The sequence below is a fragment of the Lactuca sativa genome, chromosome 1 (genome assembly GCF_002870075.4).
Source record: "Lactuca sativa cultivar Salinas chromosome 1, Lsat_Salinas_v11, whole genome shotgun sequence".
In the NCBI taxonomy this organism is placed as follows: domain Eukaryota; kingdom Viridiplantae; phylum Streptophyta; class Magnoliopsida; order Asterales; family Asteraceae; genus Lactuca; species Lactuca sativa.
The window spans coordinates 108,210,696-108,229,096 of record NC_056623.2 but is presented as its reverse complement, the minus strand read 5'-3'; the positions used below and the strand labels follow the sequence as shown (position 1 = coordinate 108,229,096).

Sequence of the window (18,401 nt, the reverse complement as noted above, 5' to 3'; positions counted from 1 at the left end):
TCAATTATATCCTCTCTCCTATATTTACTCTGTTTGAGCCCCTCAAGATTACCCCAACTCCCTGTGACGTATCCAAGTTCCGACGAAATCCTGAAGCCCCGAAATTCTCGAAAAGATAACCTCTTTCCAGTCGAAGTGTTGCCCGCGTAAAGCCAAGCTTTTCTTCAGATCATGACTCTTACCAGGTGAGTTCATACCCCAACAAGCACACTTTAAATGCTTTTTTTTTAAAATACCTTTTAAATGCTTTTAGGGGGGATACAAGTAAACACACAAATAAATCATGTTAAAATATCAAGCTTCTGCTATAATTTTCTTGTTGTTATTATAACTATTATATGAAAATATTAGCATGCAAAACATCTCATGATACCATTTTACCCTCTCGAGATAAAACAATGTTTATATATAAAAATATGACTTATTTTCATGTCTTTATAAACATTGTAAAAAGGGTAACCATTTCAGATATAACGATATTCATTTTGAAAATATGTAGTCTCGTTGGGAATTTGTGAGTCACTCGTCTTCATAGTACCTATCAAGGTATACAAGAAAGCCCAATTTTATAACCAAAGTCTCCGTCTGAAGAACGTGATAAGAGTGTATAGATCTATACATGACTTATGATCCCGCATCCTGGCTTTTAACTACAGCCCGACCAGCAGTTATGGGTGACAAACGTCATAACATTTCGACGTAGTACTAACCACTTAAACTGTGGTACAAGCTGCTATAACTACAACAGTTGCAGCTGCTTTGACACATATAAACTCTAATGGCACAGGTGGAGCAGGAAGTAGTACTAACCACTTAAACCGTGGCACTGGTCATGGTCATTCCAGAGAATGCACACACAAGCATTTTACTAATGCGAAACCAAAAACTTTTAATGGAATCGGAGGAGTCATTGCACTTATGCAGTGGTTCGAGATGACCGAAACGGTCTTCGAAATCTATATATGTCCGGAAGCAAGTAAAGTGAAGTTCGTTGCTTGTACTTTCTCTGATCGAGCCCTCACTTGGTGGAAGGGCCATGTTAAAGCCTTATCTCTCCCGGTTGTTAATGCCATGAGCTGAGAGGATCTAAAAAACTTAATGCTGGCGGAGTATTTCCCAAGGGGCGAAATTCAGAAGTTAGAGCAAGAGTTATGGAATCTAAAGATGGCTGGATCTGATATTGTTGCATACATGGCCAGGTTTACTGATTTAGTTGCCTTGTGTCCAGGGATGGTGAGTCCCGAATAGAAGAAGGTAGAGAAGTGTATATGGGGACTGTCTCCCCAAATCCAAGGGCATGTCCTAGCATCTAACCCAATTACGTTTGACAACGCAAAGTTCTTGGCTCAACGACCGATTGACCATGGGGTTCGCCAGGGCACAATCACAATTACTTCCGATCCACCAAAAGAGATTCAGAACACAAGGAAACCCTGAAAAAAAGGAAAGCGGCAAACAACACAGGAAAATCCAAAAAGACAACAAATAGTGGCAGCTCAAACTGTCACTGTCCCTACCACCCCAGCACTAACAAAGTCGTACTCCGGAAACCTGCCGAAGTGCAATAGATGGGAGAGTGGCTAACATATGTTCAAGCAATCGCCTAATAGGTACGAAAGTGTCTTGGTTCGAAACTCGATAAGTTTTGATTGCTTTGAAAGATAGAAGTACCTCTTTAGTAATTGTATCAACTGGGATAGGCTACTTCCATTCCTTGAAACGTTCTTGAACAGTCAGAGCCTAGAATCACATACTAGAAATATTTTGAGGTTTCATGTTGACCAAGAACTTCCGAAAGTCCTACCATAGGACTTCCGTAATGTCGATGGCATTGGATTTTCCGGTGAAGATGCTATAGATGACGTACAGCCAGTCCTTGCTAAGTGTATCAGTTCCACCGTGCTTTCCGGAGAGACCTTGCAGCATGAGGTGCATCAGAATAGTTCACAGCCCATGAACGGGTGATTTCTTGAATTGCTTCATTTTGAACTCCCATGCATAACCAATGTCGTTAAGGAATGACTAAAATTCTTGCGGTGTTGGTTCTTGAACATTGAAACCTTCAGGGTCTTCCGAAATTCTAATCACATCTAGGAAAGTCTTCTTATGAAGTGCAACAATGTGATCTCTAGGAATCATAGTCTCAACAACATCAACATCAATTCTGGCCCTCTCAAACGCAGTTTGAAGAAGGTGAAAAAGAAGGGGTGGATTAAGGATCTTAGTAAGTGGAACATAGATGGGGTGTCGATAGATGAAATCGATCATGACCCGGATGGACTCATCGTAGTCCATGGGGTCCAGCGAGAAGAGTTGTGTTATTTCCTTGAGGAAGGCTTCTGTTGAAGAAAACGATGCAGATCCTTTCGATGACTTCTTCTTTGGAATTGATTTTGTGATTTTGGGAGCTAATTGGTAGGAAGCCATTGTTGTAGGTTGAGAGCTTGAAGAACACAGATGTAGAGAGAAAAGGGTTAAGCTTTTTGTGAGCGTAAACGGTAAAAAGGGGTTTCAAAGGGGGTTTTAATAGGTTAACGAAATGGGTCAGGTCAGAGGTGTAATGATGAAAACCGGATAAGGATACGGACCGCATATAATTTGTTGCCAAAAAGGGATTGAGTTGATATGCAATGGCTAAAGGATACTATGGCGTGATGTGCAAAATAGAAACCGTCACATAGGTGATGGGATGTTCAATTTACGAAGACGTGTGAAAAGAGTGGTGTGTTTTCTAGGATTAAAAGGGTAATCATTTTTAAAAAAGTAACCGTTTGGGTTCTTAAGATAAAAACGTTTCAAAAAAAATAGTGAAAAACCTTTTGAGTTTCTGAAAGAATTGATCACGAAGCAGAGAAGCTCCAAGATGAAGTTTTAAAATGGACTCGGATTATAGAATACTCCGAGATGGATTTCTGAAGTGATCTCGGAGCCCAAGGGTTCCGAGATGAACTATCATAAGATACTTCCAAGATAGGAATGAAAACACTTTGTACTTAATATAGAGTACAAGATTGCACAGACTCGGATTGAATATAAGAGATTCAAAGATAGGAAGATCCTAGTGGACACTTGTTAAACAAATTGAGAGACTCCAAGAGAAGAAGGGTCTGATCTCGGAAACACAGATAAGATGAAAATTCAATAATGTTTCGAAATTGAATTCCGAGATGATCTTCTTACCATACTTATGAAGTATGTTCCGAGGCATGATTATAACAAAATGCAAATGTGACTATATTGGTCATGAACTTCAAAGGACTAAGTGAACTGTACATCTTAAGATTGGAAAAAGTGGTTAGAAAAAGAGAACTAAAATGATACTAATTACTCCGAAAGGCAACAATTCTAAGATGAGAGAATATTTGACTTCGGAACTAGTTCACTTCCTGATGTTACCATCAGAGAGTACAAGCCTCTTGAAAGAACTATAGATCAGGCATCATTATACCCATTTTCTTTAGAAAACTATTGAACTTTGTTTTTTCTAATGACTTAGTAAAGACATCAGAAATCTTATCATCAGATGGAGTAAAAATAACTTTAATATTACCATTTAAAACATGATCTTCAATGAATTGTTTCCGTATATCGATGTGCTTCGCCATTGAGTGTTGAATTGGATTGTGCAAGATTGTAATGGCACTTTGTGAATCACACCAGATTGGAATTCGTTGAACCAGTAACCATAGTCCAAAAGTTGTGATTTCATCCAAAGAGCTTGAGATGTGCAACTAGCAGCAATAGTGTATCCTGCTTCGGTTGTTAAGAGTGCAATGCAATTGTGTTTCCTAGATGACCAACTAACCAAACGACCACCCAAAAATTGGCAGCCACCTAATGTGTGTTTTTTGTCCAATTGTAGACCACAATATTTTGATTCTAAATATGCTTGAAGGAGAAAACTCTTGTTTGTTGGGTTCCAGATTCCGAGACTCTCTGTACCTTTGAGGTATCGGGATATTTGCTTAATAGACAAAAGATGAGACATCTTTGGATTGACATGAAATCTGGCACATAGACATGTAGCAAGCATAATGTCTGGACGACTTGGCGTAAGATAGAATATTGATCCAATCATTGCACTGTACTTCTTTTCATCAACAGCAACACCTGATGGGTCTGAAAAGCTTTTGTGTACAAAACCCATAAGTACCGTAGCAGAGGCACATGTGTCCATTGAGTATTTCTTAAGAAGTTCTGAGATGTACTTTTCTTGGTGAATGAAAATTCCTCAATTTGTTTGCTTAATTTGAGGACCGAGGAAAAAGCTCAATCCACGATTCATACTCATTTGGAATATATTGATCATTAACTCAGCAAAGTCATCAACCATTAATGAATATGTGGATCCAAAATGATATCATCAACGTATATTTGGACATGCATAAGATGTTTTCCATTTCATCTTCGAAATAGGGTAGGATCGAGAATACCTCTTTGAAAACAAGACCGCTTGAGAAAGTCGGTAAGAGTCTTATACCAGGCATGAGGAGCTTTCTTGAGATCGTACGCAGCTTTTCAGAGTTTGTAGTAGTAGTTCGGAAATGATGGATTGACAAAACTGGGAGGTTGTTGGAGATACACATTAGTATCTAGTTCACCATTTAGAAAAGCACTTTTGACGTCCATCAGGTAAACCTTAAAGCCTTTGTAAGTAGCATAACCAAGAAATATTATGATAACTTCAAGACAGGCAACAGGAGCAAAGGTCTCATTGTAATCAAGTCCTTCGATTTGTGTGAATCCTTTGGCCACCAATCTCGCTTTATTTTGATGAAGCACCAGCATCCTAAAATATGAAGAAAAGAAATACTTGGCTTACGAACGTTCATGAGTTCGTACGGTGTCATGCTGAGACATCGATTAATACTACTCTAATTCTTAGTGAAACAAGTTGTTGATACGGCTTCGGCTCAAAGATAGAGTTGAAGATTTGCAAAGTTAAGCATGGATTGAGCAGCTTCAACTAGTGCTCTATCGCGTCTTTCGACTACACTGTTTTGTTCTAGAGTGTAGGGAGCTGAGAAGTTGTGATCAATACCTTTTTCGGTGAGGAATTTCTGAATAGTTGCATTTGTAAACTCCGAACCATTATCACTTTGGGTTCGTATTATATGTAGTTTGACGAGAACTTCAATTCCTTTTATAAAATTGATAAGTTATGAAACTGTTTCTAACTTTAGCCAAAGGAAGAAGACCCAGGTGAACCTCGTAAAATCATCTACAATAACAAGAATGTATTTTTTGTGATGTAGACTCTCTACTGTTGAGGGTCCACATAGTTCAATGTGTACAAGTTCTAATGGCTCCAAGATAGATTTTTCAATGATGACTGGATGACCCTTCTTCGATTGCTTTCCACACTCACACGCAACACAAAAATGATCATTTTCAAACTTGAGGAGTGGCTTTCACCGGAAACAAGATCATTCATAAATATATGAAATTTAAACGAGGAAGCCTTCTATGCCATAACCAACTGGCATCAGGAACGGATTTGGAGAGTAAACAGAGCTGAAGCTTGCCAATGATCATGTTGATATCAAGATGATGCATGTTCTTTTTGCGATTTGACTTGATTAAACATTCCTTCCGGTCTTTTGATATGACATAGTTTTGTTTCTTGCAGAATTCAACTCGACAATTTATATCAGTGAGTTGAGAAACACTAATCAATTTCTGATTCAAATCAGCTACATACGCCACGTTCGAAATGGAGAAATTTTCGTTTGTAAGGATTCCATAACCACGAATCTGAGAGTTGGAGTTGTTTCCATACGACGCATAGCCATCATTTGCAGAAAGTTTTAGATCTCGCAGAAAATCCTTCTATCCTGTCATGTGCATGGATCATGCACTATCAATATACCATATTGTTTCTTAGTTTGAAGCATAGAGTGCCTATAAAATTAGTGAGTTGTGGACTTTTTAGGCTCTGAGTTAGGTTTAAGGAGAAGGGCACAGACTTTGTACTTCAGTTGTGACTTTTGGGAAACAGATGTTTTGTAATATTTGTTTCGAGATCCTTTTGGCAACAGGCAGAAAGCCATGGTTTTCTCATCTATCCAAAAATCATACTCAATGACATGTGGTTTCGAAACAACTTTTCTCGGATTGTTTACTTTCGGAGTGGTAAGAACCATTGTGTCTCTCGGAGTTGCACTTTCATATTTGAGATTTTTTACTTTCCAAACAAAATTTTGTTTTGAAGATTTTCGAGAAACAGTTTTCTAAAATATTTTGTTCTTTGTTTGACGGCATACTTGGTTTAGAAAGTTGAGGTTTGAAAATAATGCCATTAGATTTAGCTATAAAAACAGATGACATGGTCCGAAGAGAGTTAATTCGAACAAATTGAGTATCTACAACAGGCTTTTCAGAATGGGGTTTTCAATCTTCTTCGGTTATGTGACATCCGCTAATTTCTCGGCCAGAAAAGACCGATTTAATTTATGCTTTTTAAATTAAAATCAGAGAAATCTTTTTAAAAGATGTTGCGGAATTGGTCCCCAAACAAGATATGATAAAAGTTTATCAAAACCCTTCATTAAGAAGGTATATATTTTCCATATATATCAAAACCTCGGGATGTCATGTTCCGATACAAATCAAAAGCATAAACAAGACATTATAAGCCTTTCAACAATTATTTACAACTACTGGCCTATAATCCAAAAATATCTCGTCATTCTCCGACTATGCTCGGGGTCCACTACCTGTAACATAAAAAGCTGAGTGGGTCAGGCTTAGGAGGCTGGTGAGCATATAGGGTTTTCAACCCACAATAATAATAAACTTACTAAGTTCATCAATCAACAATAACCCTAATTACCTGTTCCCGTTATCCTTACTTTACGTCTCTAAACACTTATCACAAGGGACCTAGCTTAAAGAATATCATCGGGATGGACACTACTGCTAAGGGGTTTTCTCAGTCATACATGTCCTAAAGGCAACCATGAGGGGGATGGAGTACAGCGAATGAACACTCTTAGTTCATTAACACCTACAAGTTGCGGACCTGCTAATGTTTCCCACTGGACTTTGTCTGTGGTCGTTCCAAACTCCGCTAGATGACTGGATCTCAAAACACATCGACGCCTGTCATCAATTTTATTTTATCACACATCACTATCTACCCATGTTCTACCCAACATATTTGTAGATAAAAATACTTATACAGTCTAAAACTTGTATAAAACATCAACTCAACAATCACCTCAAATAAACAATTAATATATTTACACATAGCGTGTATTATAAGGTAAACACGCCATATCTATGTGTAAAATGAAAGTGACTATACACTCACAAGATTTGATGATTATCGGCGAACAATTCGTTTCCTAAAACAATCGTTTCTAATTAAACCGTGAGTTTTATTGAGAAACCGGGCTTTGCAAAGGTCGGGCTTCAAAACCGAAAAGATAAATTTTCGGGCTTCTCGGGCGCTTCGTGGCGTATTCCAGGGCTTATAATCGACATCGGGTCTTTGTGGGATGTTAATATGAAGAAAATATGGGAAAAGAGGTTAAAAGTGGCAAATTTTCAAAGTTACCCGGGAGGTCTCGCACCCTTCTATATATAGGGGCGAGGTTTCTAATCCAAGGGATGAGAAGAGGCCACGCATCGCAGATCCGAAGCTCGCAGGGGAGGGCTCGCACGTGGGCTGTGCATGGCTCGCACATGGCTCGCACCTGTGAGGGGCTCGTTGTCGCCTCCTAATTGGACCGCGGTCTAGTCTGAGGCTTCGGACGTGGTTCCTTCTGCGAGGCTTGGACACGATGAGTGGAACACGCGTCAGACCACTTCTGGACCGGACTTCGGATGCGAGGGCAGGAGACACGTCTCGCCAGGTGGCTTCGGTGAATCAGCAGATTTCGGATACGTGGCACAAGCGAGGCGAGGGTGACGTGGCACTTCCGGGTGAAGCTTATGTATGCGAAATTTCTCGAATTTTGTGCCAAAATCTTCTAAAATTCATAACTTTCACATACAAGCTTCGTTTTTGACATTCTTTATATGCACGCGTAGCTAAAATTACGCTCTACAACTTCCATTTAGACTTCGTGGGCTAATTTTGTTTTTAATTTTTTATTATTATTTTTAACAGACAGGGACAGGAAATCCGTTAAAAATTCATAACTTCTTCATCCGAGGTCCGTTTTTGTCAGACTTTTTACCGTTGTGCTACTAATAACGAGATCTTCGATTCTCATTTAGGTTGTGTCGGCTAAAAATCGCTCGATCTAAAATTCGAATTTTTAGCTGTCTACTACTTAGCTGAAACTTCGAAAAATCATAACTTCGTCATACGAAGTCAGATTTGGGCGTTCTTTTTATCGAACTTCTCGTTTTAACGAATACTATGACTTGCGTTTAGATCACTAAGGCTAAAAAGTAGTTTATCAAAAACTCACTTTTTACGACATTCAGCATTGTGCTGGTTTTGTCGCGAAACTTCGACAGGTCATAACTTCTTCGTTATAACTCAGATTTTGGTATTCTTTATATCCCTGAAATCCTTGTTTCGACCACTACAAATTTATGTAAAGATATCAGGCTTATCTCACACTTTAATTTTGACGCTTATTTTTATTCTTAATTAATTAAACGCTAATAATTAAGCATAAACACATAATTCACATAATATTCACATAATTCCTTTTCATTTCTTCAAAATGAGTTACAAAGGTTAACCTAGACTATCACGTCAATATAAATGCCTAGGCTAGAAACACGAGTGTTACTATTCTCTCCCCCTTAGGATGATTCCGTCCTCGAAATCATATATCACCAAACAAATGTGGGTAGCGACTCATCATGTCACTCTCCGTTTCCCAAGTGAGATTTGGCCCATTCGTATGTTTCCAACACACAAGCACTAAATCGACCATCATGCGTCGCAACTTCTTAGTCGTATGGTCAACGATTGCCTCATGTTCTTCGATCAACCTCTTGTTTTCATCAAACCTTAACTCAGAAATCGGAATTATGTTGGGCACATCTCCCGTAAACTTTCTCAAATAACACACATGAAAGGTGTTATGAATACCCTCCAGTTCTTCCGGTAACTCTAGCTTGTAAGCTTGATTCCCGATCTTCTAAAGAACTTTGAACGGTCCAATAAACCTTAGACTCAACTTTCCTCGTTTCCTAAATCTTACAAGTCCCTTCCACGACGAGACTTTAAGTAAAACCGAATCTCCAACTTCAAAGGTTATCGGTTGTCTTTTCTTGTTAGCATAACTCTTTTGTTGATCTTGAGCAGCTAACATCCTTTCCCTTATCACTTTCAACTTTTCAGCAGTCTGGTGGACTATTTCAGGTCCCATAACCTGCTTTTCCCCAACTTCCAGCCAACATGATGGCGTTCGACACTTTTCCCCATACAAAGCGTGATAAGGTGCCATCTTAATGCTTGAGTGGAAACTGTTATTATAGGACAATTCTACTAGAGGTACGTGTTCATTCCAGTTACCTTGGAATTCTAGGGTACATGCTCTCAGCATATCCTCCAATGTTTGAATCGTTCATTCGCTCTGACCATTGGTTTGCGGATGGTAAGCTGTACTTAAACACGACTTGGCACCCAATTCCTCTTGTAGACTCCTTCATAACCTTGAGGTAAAACGGCTGTCACGATCGGATACAATCGTTAGCGGAACACCGTGAAGCCTCACAATTTCCTTCACGTAAGAATTCGCAAGTTTATCCATAGACCATTTCTCGTTGGCTGCTATGAAATCCGCACTCTTAGTGAAGCGATCAACGACCACCCAAATCATGTCGTGACCGTTCCTTGTTCTGGGCAGTTTAGTCACAAAATCCATGGTGATGTCTACCCATTTACCCATGGGTACGGGTAAAGGTTCTAAACTCCCATATGGTTTCTGATGTTGTGCCTTAACTCTAGCACAAATTACACACTCGGGCACATACTTAGCAACATTGAGCTTCATCATTGGCCACCAATAATAGGGCTTTAGATCCCTATAAATTTTTGTACTCCCGGGATGAATCGAGTACATGGTCTTGTGAGCTTCTTCCATCAGAAGATCTCTTACTCCGCCCGTCTTAGGTACCCAAATCCTATCTTGGAATACCTTCAACCCTTGGTTGTTTGTACCAAATACTAACGTTTTGCCCAAAAGTTCTTCCTTTCGGTCATTTTTCTCTAAAGCTTCCTCTTGAGCTTTCTTTATACTTTCCATAATTGTCGAGACAACTTCAACTCTCAATGCTCTTGGCCTTTTCTTTTCAAGGTTTACCTTCCGACTGAGAGCATCAGCAACAACATTTGCTTTACCAGGGTGGTAAAGTATCTCACAGTCGAAGTCCTTGAGTAACTCTAGCCAGTGTCGTTGCATCATGTTCAATTCCGTCTGATTAAAGAGATATTGGAGACTCTTATGATCAGTGAAAAGTTTGCATTTAGTACCATAAAGATAATGCCTCCATATCTTTAAGGCAAATACTACTGCTGCCAACTCTAGATTATGAGTGTGGTAGTTCTTTTCATGCTCCTTTAATTGCCTCGATGCATACATTATCACTTTATCCCTTTGGGTCAGAACACAACCCAACCCAACTCCAGATGCATCTCTATAAACTGCGAAGTCATCAACTCCTTCAGGCAACGAAAGAATCAGTGCTTCACACAATCTCTTCTTCAACTTCTCAAAGGCTTCCTTATGTTTCTCATTCCAAGCATAAGTAGCTCCTTTATGGGTCAAAGTTGTTAATGGAGTAGCAATCGAAGAAAAGCCTAGGATAAACCTTCGGTAATATCTAGCTAATCCTAAAAAGCTTCAAATCTCCGTAGGGCTTTTTGGTTGTTCCCACTTCATCACAACTTCAATATTTGATGGGTCAAACATTATTCCTTCTTGGTTAACCACATGACCTAAAAATTGGACTTCTTGAATCCACAATTCACATTTGGAGAACTTTGCATACAGCTTCTCCTATTTCAAGACTTCTAGCACTTCATGTAGATGCTTTTCATGCTCCTGCTTGCTTTTCGAATAAATCAAGATGTCGTCTATGAATACAATCACGAATATATCTAGGAATGGTTTACAAACCCTATTCATCAAATCCATGAAAGTTTATGGGGCATTGGTTAATCCGAACGACATAATCAAAAATTCATAGTGTCCATATCTTGTCCTAAACACAGTCTTTTCGATATCCTGCTATCTCACCTTTAGTTAATGGTATCCCGACCTAAGATCGATCTTCGAGAAATAGCTCGAACCTTGCAATTGGTCGAACAGGTCATCGATCCTTGGCAACGGGTACTTGTTCTTTATCGTCACTTTGTTCAGCTCTCTATAATCGATGCACATTCTCATGATCCCCTCTTTCTTCTTTACAAATAACACAAGGGCTCCCCAGGGAGATGAACTAGGTCGAATGAAACCTTTGTCTAATAACTCCTGAAGTTGTGTCATATGTTCTTTCATCTCTGTTGGTGCTAATCGATATGGTGCTTTTGCTATCGGCGTTGTTCCTGGTAAAATTCAATACGAAATTCTACTTGTCGATTAGGGGGCAATTTGGGAACATCTTCAGGAAAGACTTCCAGATAATCACACACCACCAGAATATTCTGCACCTCCTTCTTTTCCATCTTAGCATCGACCACGAATGCTAGATATGATGTATATCCCTTGGCCAAACATATCCTGACTTTCATTAGGGAAATGATTCCAGAATATACTATGTGTTTGTCTCCATACACCATAAACGACTCTTTCCCTGGCGGGTTTACTTTCACTATCTTCTTTCTACATAATATTTATGCATCGTTAGTGTTAAGCTAATCCATTCCTAAAACTATGTCGAATCCATTAAAATCGGTAGGCAATAATTCCAAGTGGAACAAACTTGTTACTGGCAATCTCGACTAATAAAGCGTTAACTAGCTTATCTACAGGCAAAGCTAGCTTTTTACCAAATTCATGTGATATAAAGGAGTAATTGGCTCCAGAATCAAACAAAATTTGGGTAGACAATTCGTTTACAAGAAAGGTACCTGACACGACATCGACTTCTTCTTTTGTAGCTTCAAGTGTCACCTGAAAGGCTCTCGCCTTCAGCTTTGGTGGTAGATTGGGCTTTGCTGCATCCTTCCTCTTTGGACAGTCCTTAAGAACATGCCCTACTTCATGGAACTCAAAACATACTCTCTTGTCGGACGGACACACGTTAGCATAATGCCCAGTCTTTCCACATTTGAATCAAGTCACCTCGTCACTGCATTTCCCAGAGTGCTTTTTTCTTGCACTTCTCACACCATTTCGCTTCACCTCCTCCTCCTCCTCCAAACTTCTTGGACTTAGAAAATTTGCTTTTCTTATTGGAACCTAAAGTTCCTTCAAATTTTCTCTTTTCACCAACTTCTGCTCTCTCCAGACCCTTCTCTCTAATATGAACCTCAACATTCTTAGCAGCCCAAATGGCGGCTTTCAAAGTGGTTGCTTGCTTAACCATCAGACCAAAGTCCACTGGTAATCCGAGGGCAAACTTGTTGACCTTAGAGAGTTCAGGTGGAACTAGATGAGGAACAAGCTTCATCTTTTCCATAAAACTAGCAGCGTATTCAGTAACACTCATCTTTCCTTTCTTTAAATTCTCGAACTCATTGTTGATTTCCGAAAGATCCTACTCATCGCAGTACTGAAATTTCAGTTGTACCACAAAATCTTCCCAAGACATCTTACCAGCTTCACCCTTGGGCATCGAATTAGCTAGTAACTTCCACCGGCTCAATGTACCATACTTTAACAGAGGAATTGCAAGTGCGGTCTTTTGTTTGTTTCTGCACTCGCAACTTTCAAACATCGTCTCCATTTCGTAGATCCAATTCATGACTTCCACCGGTGTCGGACTTCCAGATAGACACGGCGGTTTAGATGCCATGCAATCTTTGTATTTGCATCTGCGTCCATCAACTCCTCCATCCTGGTTGTTTTGTCTAACTACCGGTGGGTTGGCTTGACCAAGAGTCCCACTGTAGTTCCCTCCTACTGATTGCCCTTCATTCAATATGGGTTGTTCAACAGGCATCATAGTCTCTTCCCTATGTTGTTGTAGGAATTGCCTTGTCTCCTCCATTTGGCGATCTAACATCATCTGCATCATTGCGTGTACCGCAACCATCGTCATTGGCTCAGGTGCAGCTCCTACAACAGGTACTTGCTCAACTACTTGAGGTTGAGGCTGTTGATCCCTGTTTCCGTTTGCATTTGCAGCTTTACTACGAGTTCTTTCCATTACAATCTATATACCAAATAAGGCGAATTTAGGTCTTTATGCTTGTTAGACATATTATTTCGCATATCACTCCAAAACGTTTACATGATAGTTCTAATCTCATAATCATACGCTTAGAATCCTACACACATAAGGTTTGCAGATCCGGTCGGCAACAGACCATAGATCCAAACAAATAATGGCACACATGGCAAACACATAGCATTTAGCATATAAGGGCATTTTAGGCATCTTACCTAAAATAAACTAGTGCTCGTGTCTAAAATATGATAGACACTCATCTCACAATCATCACTTAGCATTCTAAGTTCAAGTCTAGAAATTCTACAATTTCTTAGTTCGCTTAAACTAATGCTCTGATAACAACTGTGACATCCCCTAATTTCTCGGCCAAAAAAGACCGATTGAATTTATGCTTTTTAAATTAAAATCAGAGAAATCTTTTTAAAAGATGTTGCGGAATTCGTCCCCAAACAACATATGATAAAAGATTATCAAAACCCTTCATTAAGAAGGTATATATTTTCCATATATATCAAACCCTCGGGATGTCATGTTTCGATACAGATCAAAAGCATAAACAAGACATTATAAGCCTTCCAACAGTTATTTACAACTACTGGCCTATAATCCAAAAATCTCTCGTCGTCCTCTGACTATGCTCGGGGTCCACTACCTGTAACATAAAAAGCTGGGTGGGTCACGCTTGGGAGCCTGGTGAGCATATAGGGTTTTCAACCCACAATAATAATAAACTTACTATGTTCATCAATCAACAATAACCCTGATTACCCGTTCCCGTTATCCTCACTTTACGTCCCTAAACACTTATCACAAGGGACCTAGCTTAAAGAATATCATCGGGATGGACACTACTGCTAAGGGGTTTGCTCAGCCATACATGTCCTAAAGGCAACCATGAGGGGGATGGAGTAAAGCGAATGAACACTCTTAGTTCATTAACACCTATAGGTTGCGGACTTGCTAATGTTTCCCATTGGACTGTCTAGAAATTCTGTGGTCGTCATCCAAACTCCGCTAGATGACTGGATCTCAAAATACATCGAGGCCTCCCATCAATTTTATTTTATCACACATCACTGTCTACCCATGTTCTACCCAACATATTTATAGATAAAAAAAATACATATACAGTTTAAAACTTGTATAAAACATCAACTCAACAGTTATCTCAAATAAACAATTAATATATTTACACATAGCATGTATTATAAGGTAAATACTTCATATCTATGTGTAAAATGAAACTGACTATACACTCACATGATTTGATGATAATCGGGCAGCAATTCGTTTCTTAAAACGACCGTTTCTAATAAAACCGAGAGTTTTATTGAGAAACCGGGCTTTGCAAAGGTCGGGCTTCGAAACCAAAAAGATAAATTTCCCGGGCTTCTTGGGCGCTTCATGGTCTATTCCGGGGCTTATAATCGATACTGGGGCTTTGGGGGATGTTAATATGAAGAAAATATGGGAAAAGGGGTTAAAAGTGGCAAATTTTCAAAGTTACCCGGGAGGTCTCGCACCCTTCTATATATAGGTGCGATGCTTCTGATCCAAGGGCTGAGAAGAGGCCACGCGTCGCAGATCCGAAGCTTGCAGGGGAGGGCTCGCATGTGGGCTGCGCATGGCTCGCACATGGCTCGCACCTGCGAGGGGCTCGCTGTCGCCTCCTGATTGGACCGCGGTCTAGTTTAAGGCTTCAGACATGGCTCCTTCTGCGAGGCTCGGACACGAGGAATGGAACACGCGTCGAACCTCTAGTGGACCGGACTTCGGATGCGAGGGCAGGAGACACGTCTCGCCAGGTGGCTTCGGTGACTCAGCAGATTTCGGATACGTGGCACATGCGAGGCGAGGGTGACGTGGCACTTCCGGGTGAAGCTTATCTATGCGAAATTTCTCGAATTTTGTGCGAAAATTTTCTAAAATTCATAACATTCGCATACGAGCTTTGTTTTTTACTTTCTTTATATGCACGCGTAGCTAAAATTACGCTCTACAACTTCCGTTTAGATTTCGTCAGCTAATTTTGACTTTAATTTTTTTATTATTATTTTTAACAGACCCGGACAGGAAATCCGTTAAAAATTCATAACTTCTTCATCCGACGTCCGTTTTCGTCAGACTTTTTACCGTTGTGCTAGTAATAACGAGACCTTCGATTCTCTTTTAGGTTGTGTTGGCTAAAAATCTCTCGATCTAAAATTCGAATTTTTAGTTGTCTACTTCTTAGCTGAAACTTCGAAAAATCATAACTTCCTTATACGAAGTCAGATTTGGGCGTTCTTTTTATCGAACTTCTCGGTTTAACGAATACTATGACTTTTGATTATATCTCTAAGGCTAAAAAGTAATTTATCAAAAACTCACTTTTTACGACATTCAGTACCGTGTCGGTTTTGTCGCGAAACTTCGACAGGTCATAACTTCGTCGTTATAACTCGCATTTTGGTATTCTTTATATTCCCGAAATCCTTGTTTCGACCACTACAACTTTATGTAAAGATATTGGGCTTATCTCACACTTTGATTTTGATGCTTATTTTTATTCTTAATTAATTAAATGCTAACAATTAAGCACAAAACACATAATTTACATAATATTTACATAATTCCTTTTCATTTCTTCAAAATGAGTTACAAAGGTTAACCTAGACTATGACCTCAATATAAATGCCTAGGCTAGAAACACGAGTGTTACAGGTTCCAACTGACTAGGGGAATTGGATGGTCTTTTGAGAATCTTAAAAGGCGTAAAGGTGTTGTGATTCCTAGTTGACATGTTAACCGTTCGCGATACACTCTTTTTGGAGTTTTCAAGTAACGTAGAATTTTGTCTTAACCTAATTTCCTGTTTGAGAGCATTTTTGGCTTCTTTCTTAGGATCAACGACATCTTTTCTATTCAATGAAGGTTTATTCCCGAAGTCAGATCTTAACTTGGAAGTTTGACCAATGGAGGGGTTGATAAAGTTGAGTGTGATTGGCACTGAGGTTGTTTTGGAAATCACTTGGGAATTTGATTCACATGAATCAGATGAGTTATCACTTGAGGTTTCAATGTCATCGTGTAATAATGCCTAGGCAAACTCCGAAGTATCAGGTTCAGGTTTCTCAGGAATTATTTCCTCGACAACACAATTGTTAGGAGGACTTTGTTTTAGAATTTGAACTACTGGGTTTGGAATTCTAGAGTGGAATTCCGAGGTCCGATTCAGGTCCAAGTTTGTTAGAGGTGGAAGAGGGGTGGAATAAGGACACTTAACAACTATTGGATGAAACTCAGGAATTAGAGATGCAAATTGGTCAGAAGTCTCAAGATGAGGTGACAAAGGTGAGATGCAAATCCTTTAAGGGACGAGAAATGGGTTTCGGAAACTCGCTTCTGAGACCAGGTGCTTTTGACCAAGGATGACGAAAATTGTGACTCATCCGTTCATTTGGTTCAATAATATCATCGGAATTATGTGAAGCATCTATTTCAGCATTGAGACGTTTGTTATCCGACATTAAAACATTTCTTTTACAATAAGTGATTTCACATTTGTCTTTAAGAATGATACACTCATCTTTTGACATTAGAAGATCATGTTCTAAAGACTCTATTTTTAACTTCTTATCCTCGAAACGCAACCTAAGACAACTTAGTTTATTGTCTTTCTTCTCACTGGCTTCTATGGCAGACTCATAGGCTTTATAGATGGTATTCATATCCATTTGGATCTGGGTTAGATATGATTCACAAAGAGATAAATCAAAATTATTCTCAGTAATCATCGATTTTACTTGTTGAACGATGCTTCGACTAGGTGGATCATTTGTAGCCATGTAGCAATATTTGGTTCATCATTATCATCTTCTTCTTCTTCTGACCCAGAGGACCAATAGCCTTCATCACATTCAATTGTTTGTCTTGCCATCAGACACATGTTTTGCCCGGTAGCCACATCGTCATCATCCCCAGAAGACCAGTATCCTTCCACATCTCTGGACACAGTTGTGAAAAATGCCTTCTCGCTTGTTGCCATCTCTTGAGCATGATCTACATAGTAAGCTGAATCCTTGATTTTGGGTTTTTGTGGTGCTTCAGCGAGGCAATCTTTAACAAAGTGACTAGCATAACCACACTTGTGGCACACAATTTTTGGTTTGTTAGACTTCGGATTCTATTGAGATTCTGAGGTGCGATTTGGTGGAGAGATGTTGGGTTTATAAGTTGGTGGGTTTTCGGAAGGTTTGTTAAACAATTGAAGATTGTTTTAGTGAGGGGCATGGAAACGGTTATGATATGGTTTGTTATAGGGATTGAAAGGACATTTGTATTTCATGGAAAGTAGAGAAAACTCATGTTGGAAGCGGAGTTCGGAGTCCATTGCTTTAGGGTCGGGGTCACCGTCCAGCTGGTAGTTAGAGTTGGTAGGGGCTAGCAAACCTGGTGGTGACGAATGAATAGGTGGAGCAACAGTTTTGAAAGGATCCGTGATATATGGGTTCAAAACAAGGGGTTCAAAGGAACTAACAACAACTATAGGACCTCCTGAGAGTTCTATGAAGGTTTGTGAAACATTTGATTCATGACCTTGAAGTTCATCAAACAGTTGGTAAGGCTTTAGCTTCTTCAGAGACCCATTGCTCTAAAGACACGATTTTACATTTCCCTATCCTTTACCAAGACTATTTATATACTTGATAATGTACTCTAATGGAGTTCATATAATCCCATGAGCTGTCATGTTGTTAACAATGATTCTATATCGGTTGGAAGCTGAGGCAACTGATTCACCATGGATTGTTGTAAAGGTATCAAACTCGTTGAAAAATTAAGTTAAATGCTTGTCTTTCATGTTTTTTGAGCCTTCGAACAAGTCTTGGAGTGTGTCGTAGATCTCTTTTGCTAACTTACATAGTTTAATTTGTTCAAAGAGATATGGTGGAACACAAAACACCATTGAGGAAAAGGCAACTTGATCAACATTATATCCTCAGTAATAAGAGGAGCTGGACATTATTCTTCTTAGCCCATGTGAGTTACAACAACATCTTTAAACCTTTCATTATGACTTTCCAATGATCATACTCTTCAACAACTAGCAGTGT

The 18,401-nt window shown here is 39.4% G+C and overlaps 1 protein-coding gene across 1 annotated transcript; it reads right to left on the bottom strand.

Moving 5' to 3' along the window:
• Nucleotides 1-3,553: 3,553 nt before the first annotated feature.
• On the bottom strand, nt 3,554-4,177 carry LOC111921462 (uncharacterized mitochondrial protein AtMg00810-like). The gene has a single exon (XM_023917045.1). It carries the CDS (start codon nt 4,175-4,177, stop codon nt 3,554-3,556), a length of 624 nt encoding a protein of 207 aa, XP_023772813.1.
• Nucleotides 4,178-18,401: the final 14,224 nt, after the last annotated feature.

What these genes read in the sequence shown, in the direction of transcription:
- LOC111921462 (XM_023917045.1), bottom strand. Translation starts at nt 4,177, where the DNA reads ATGGACACATGTGCCTCTGCTACGGTACTTATGGGTTTTGTACACAAA.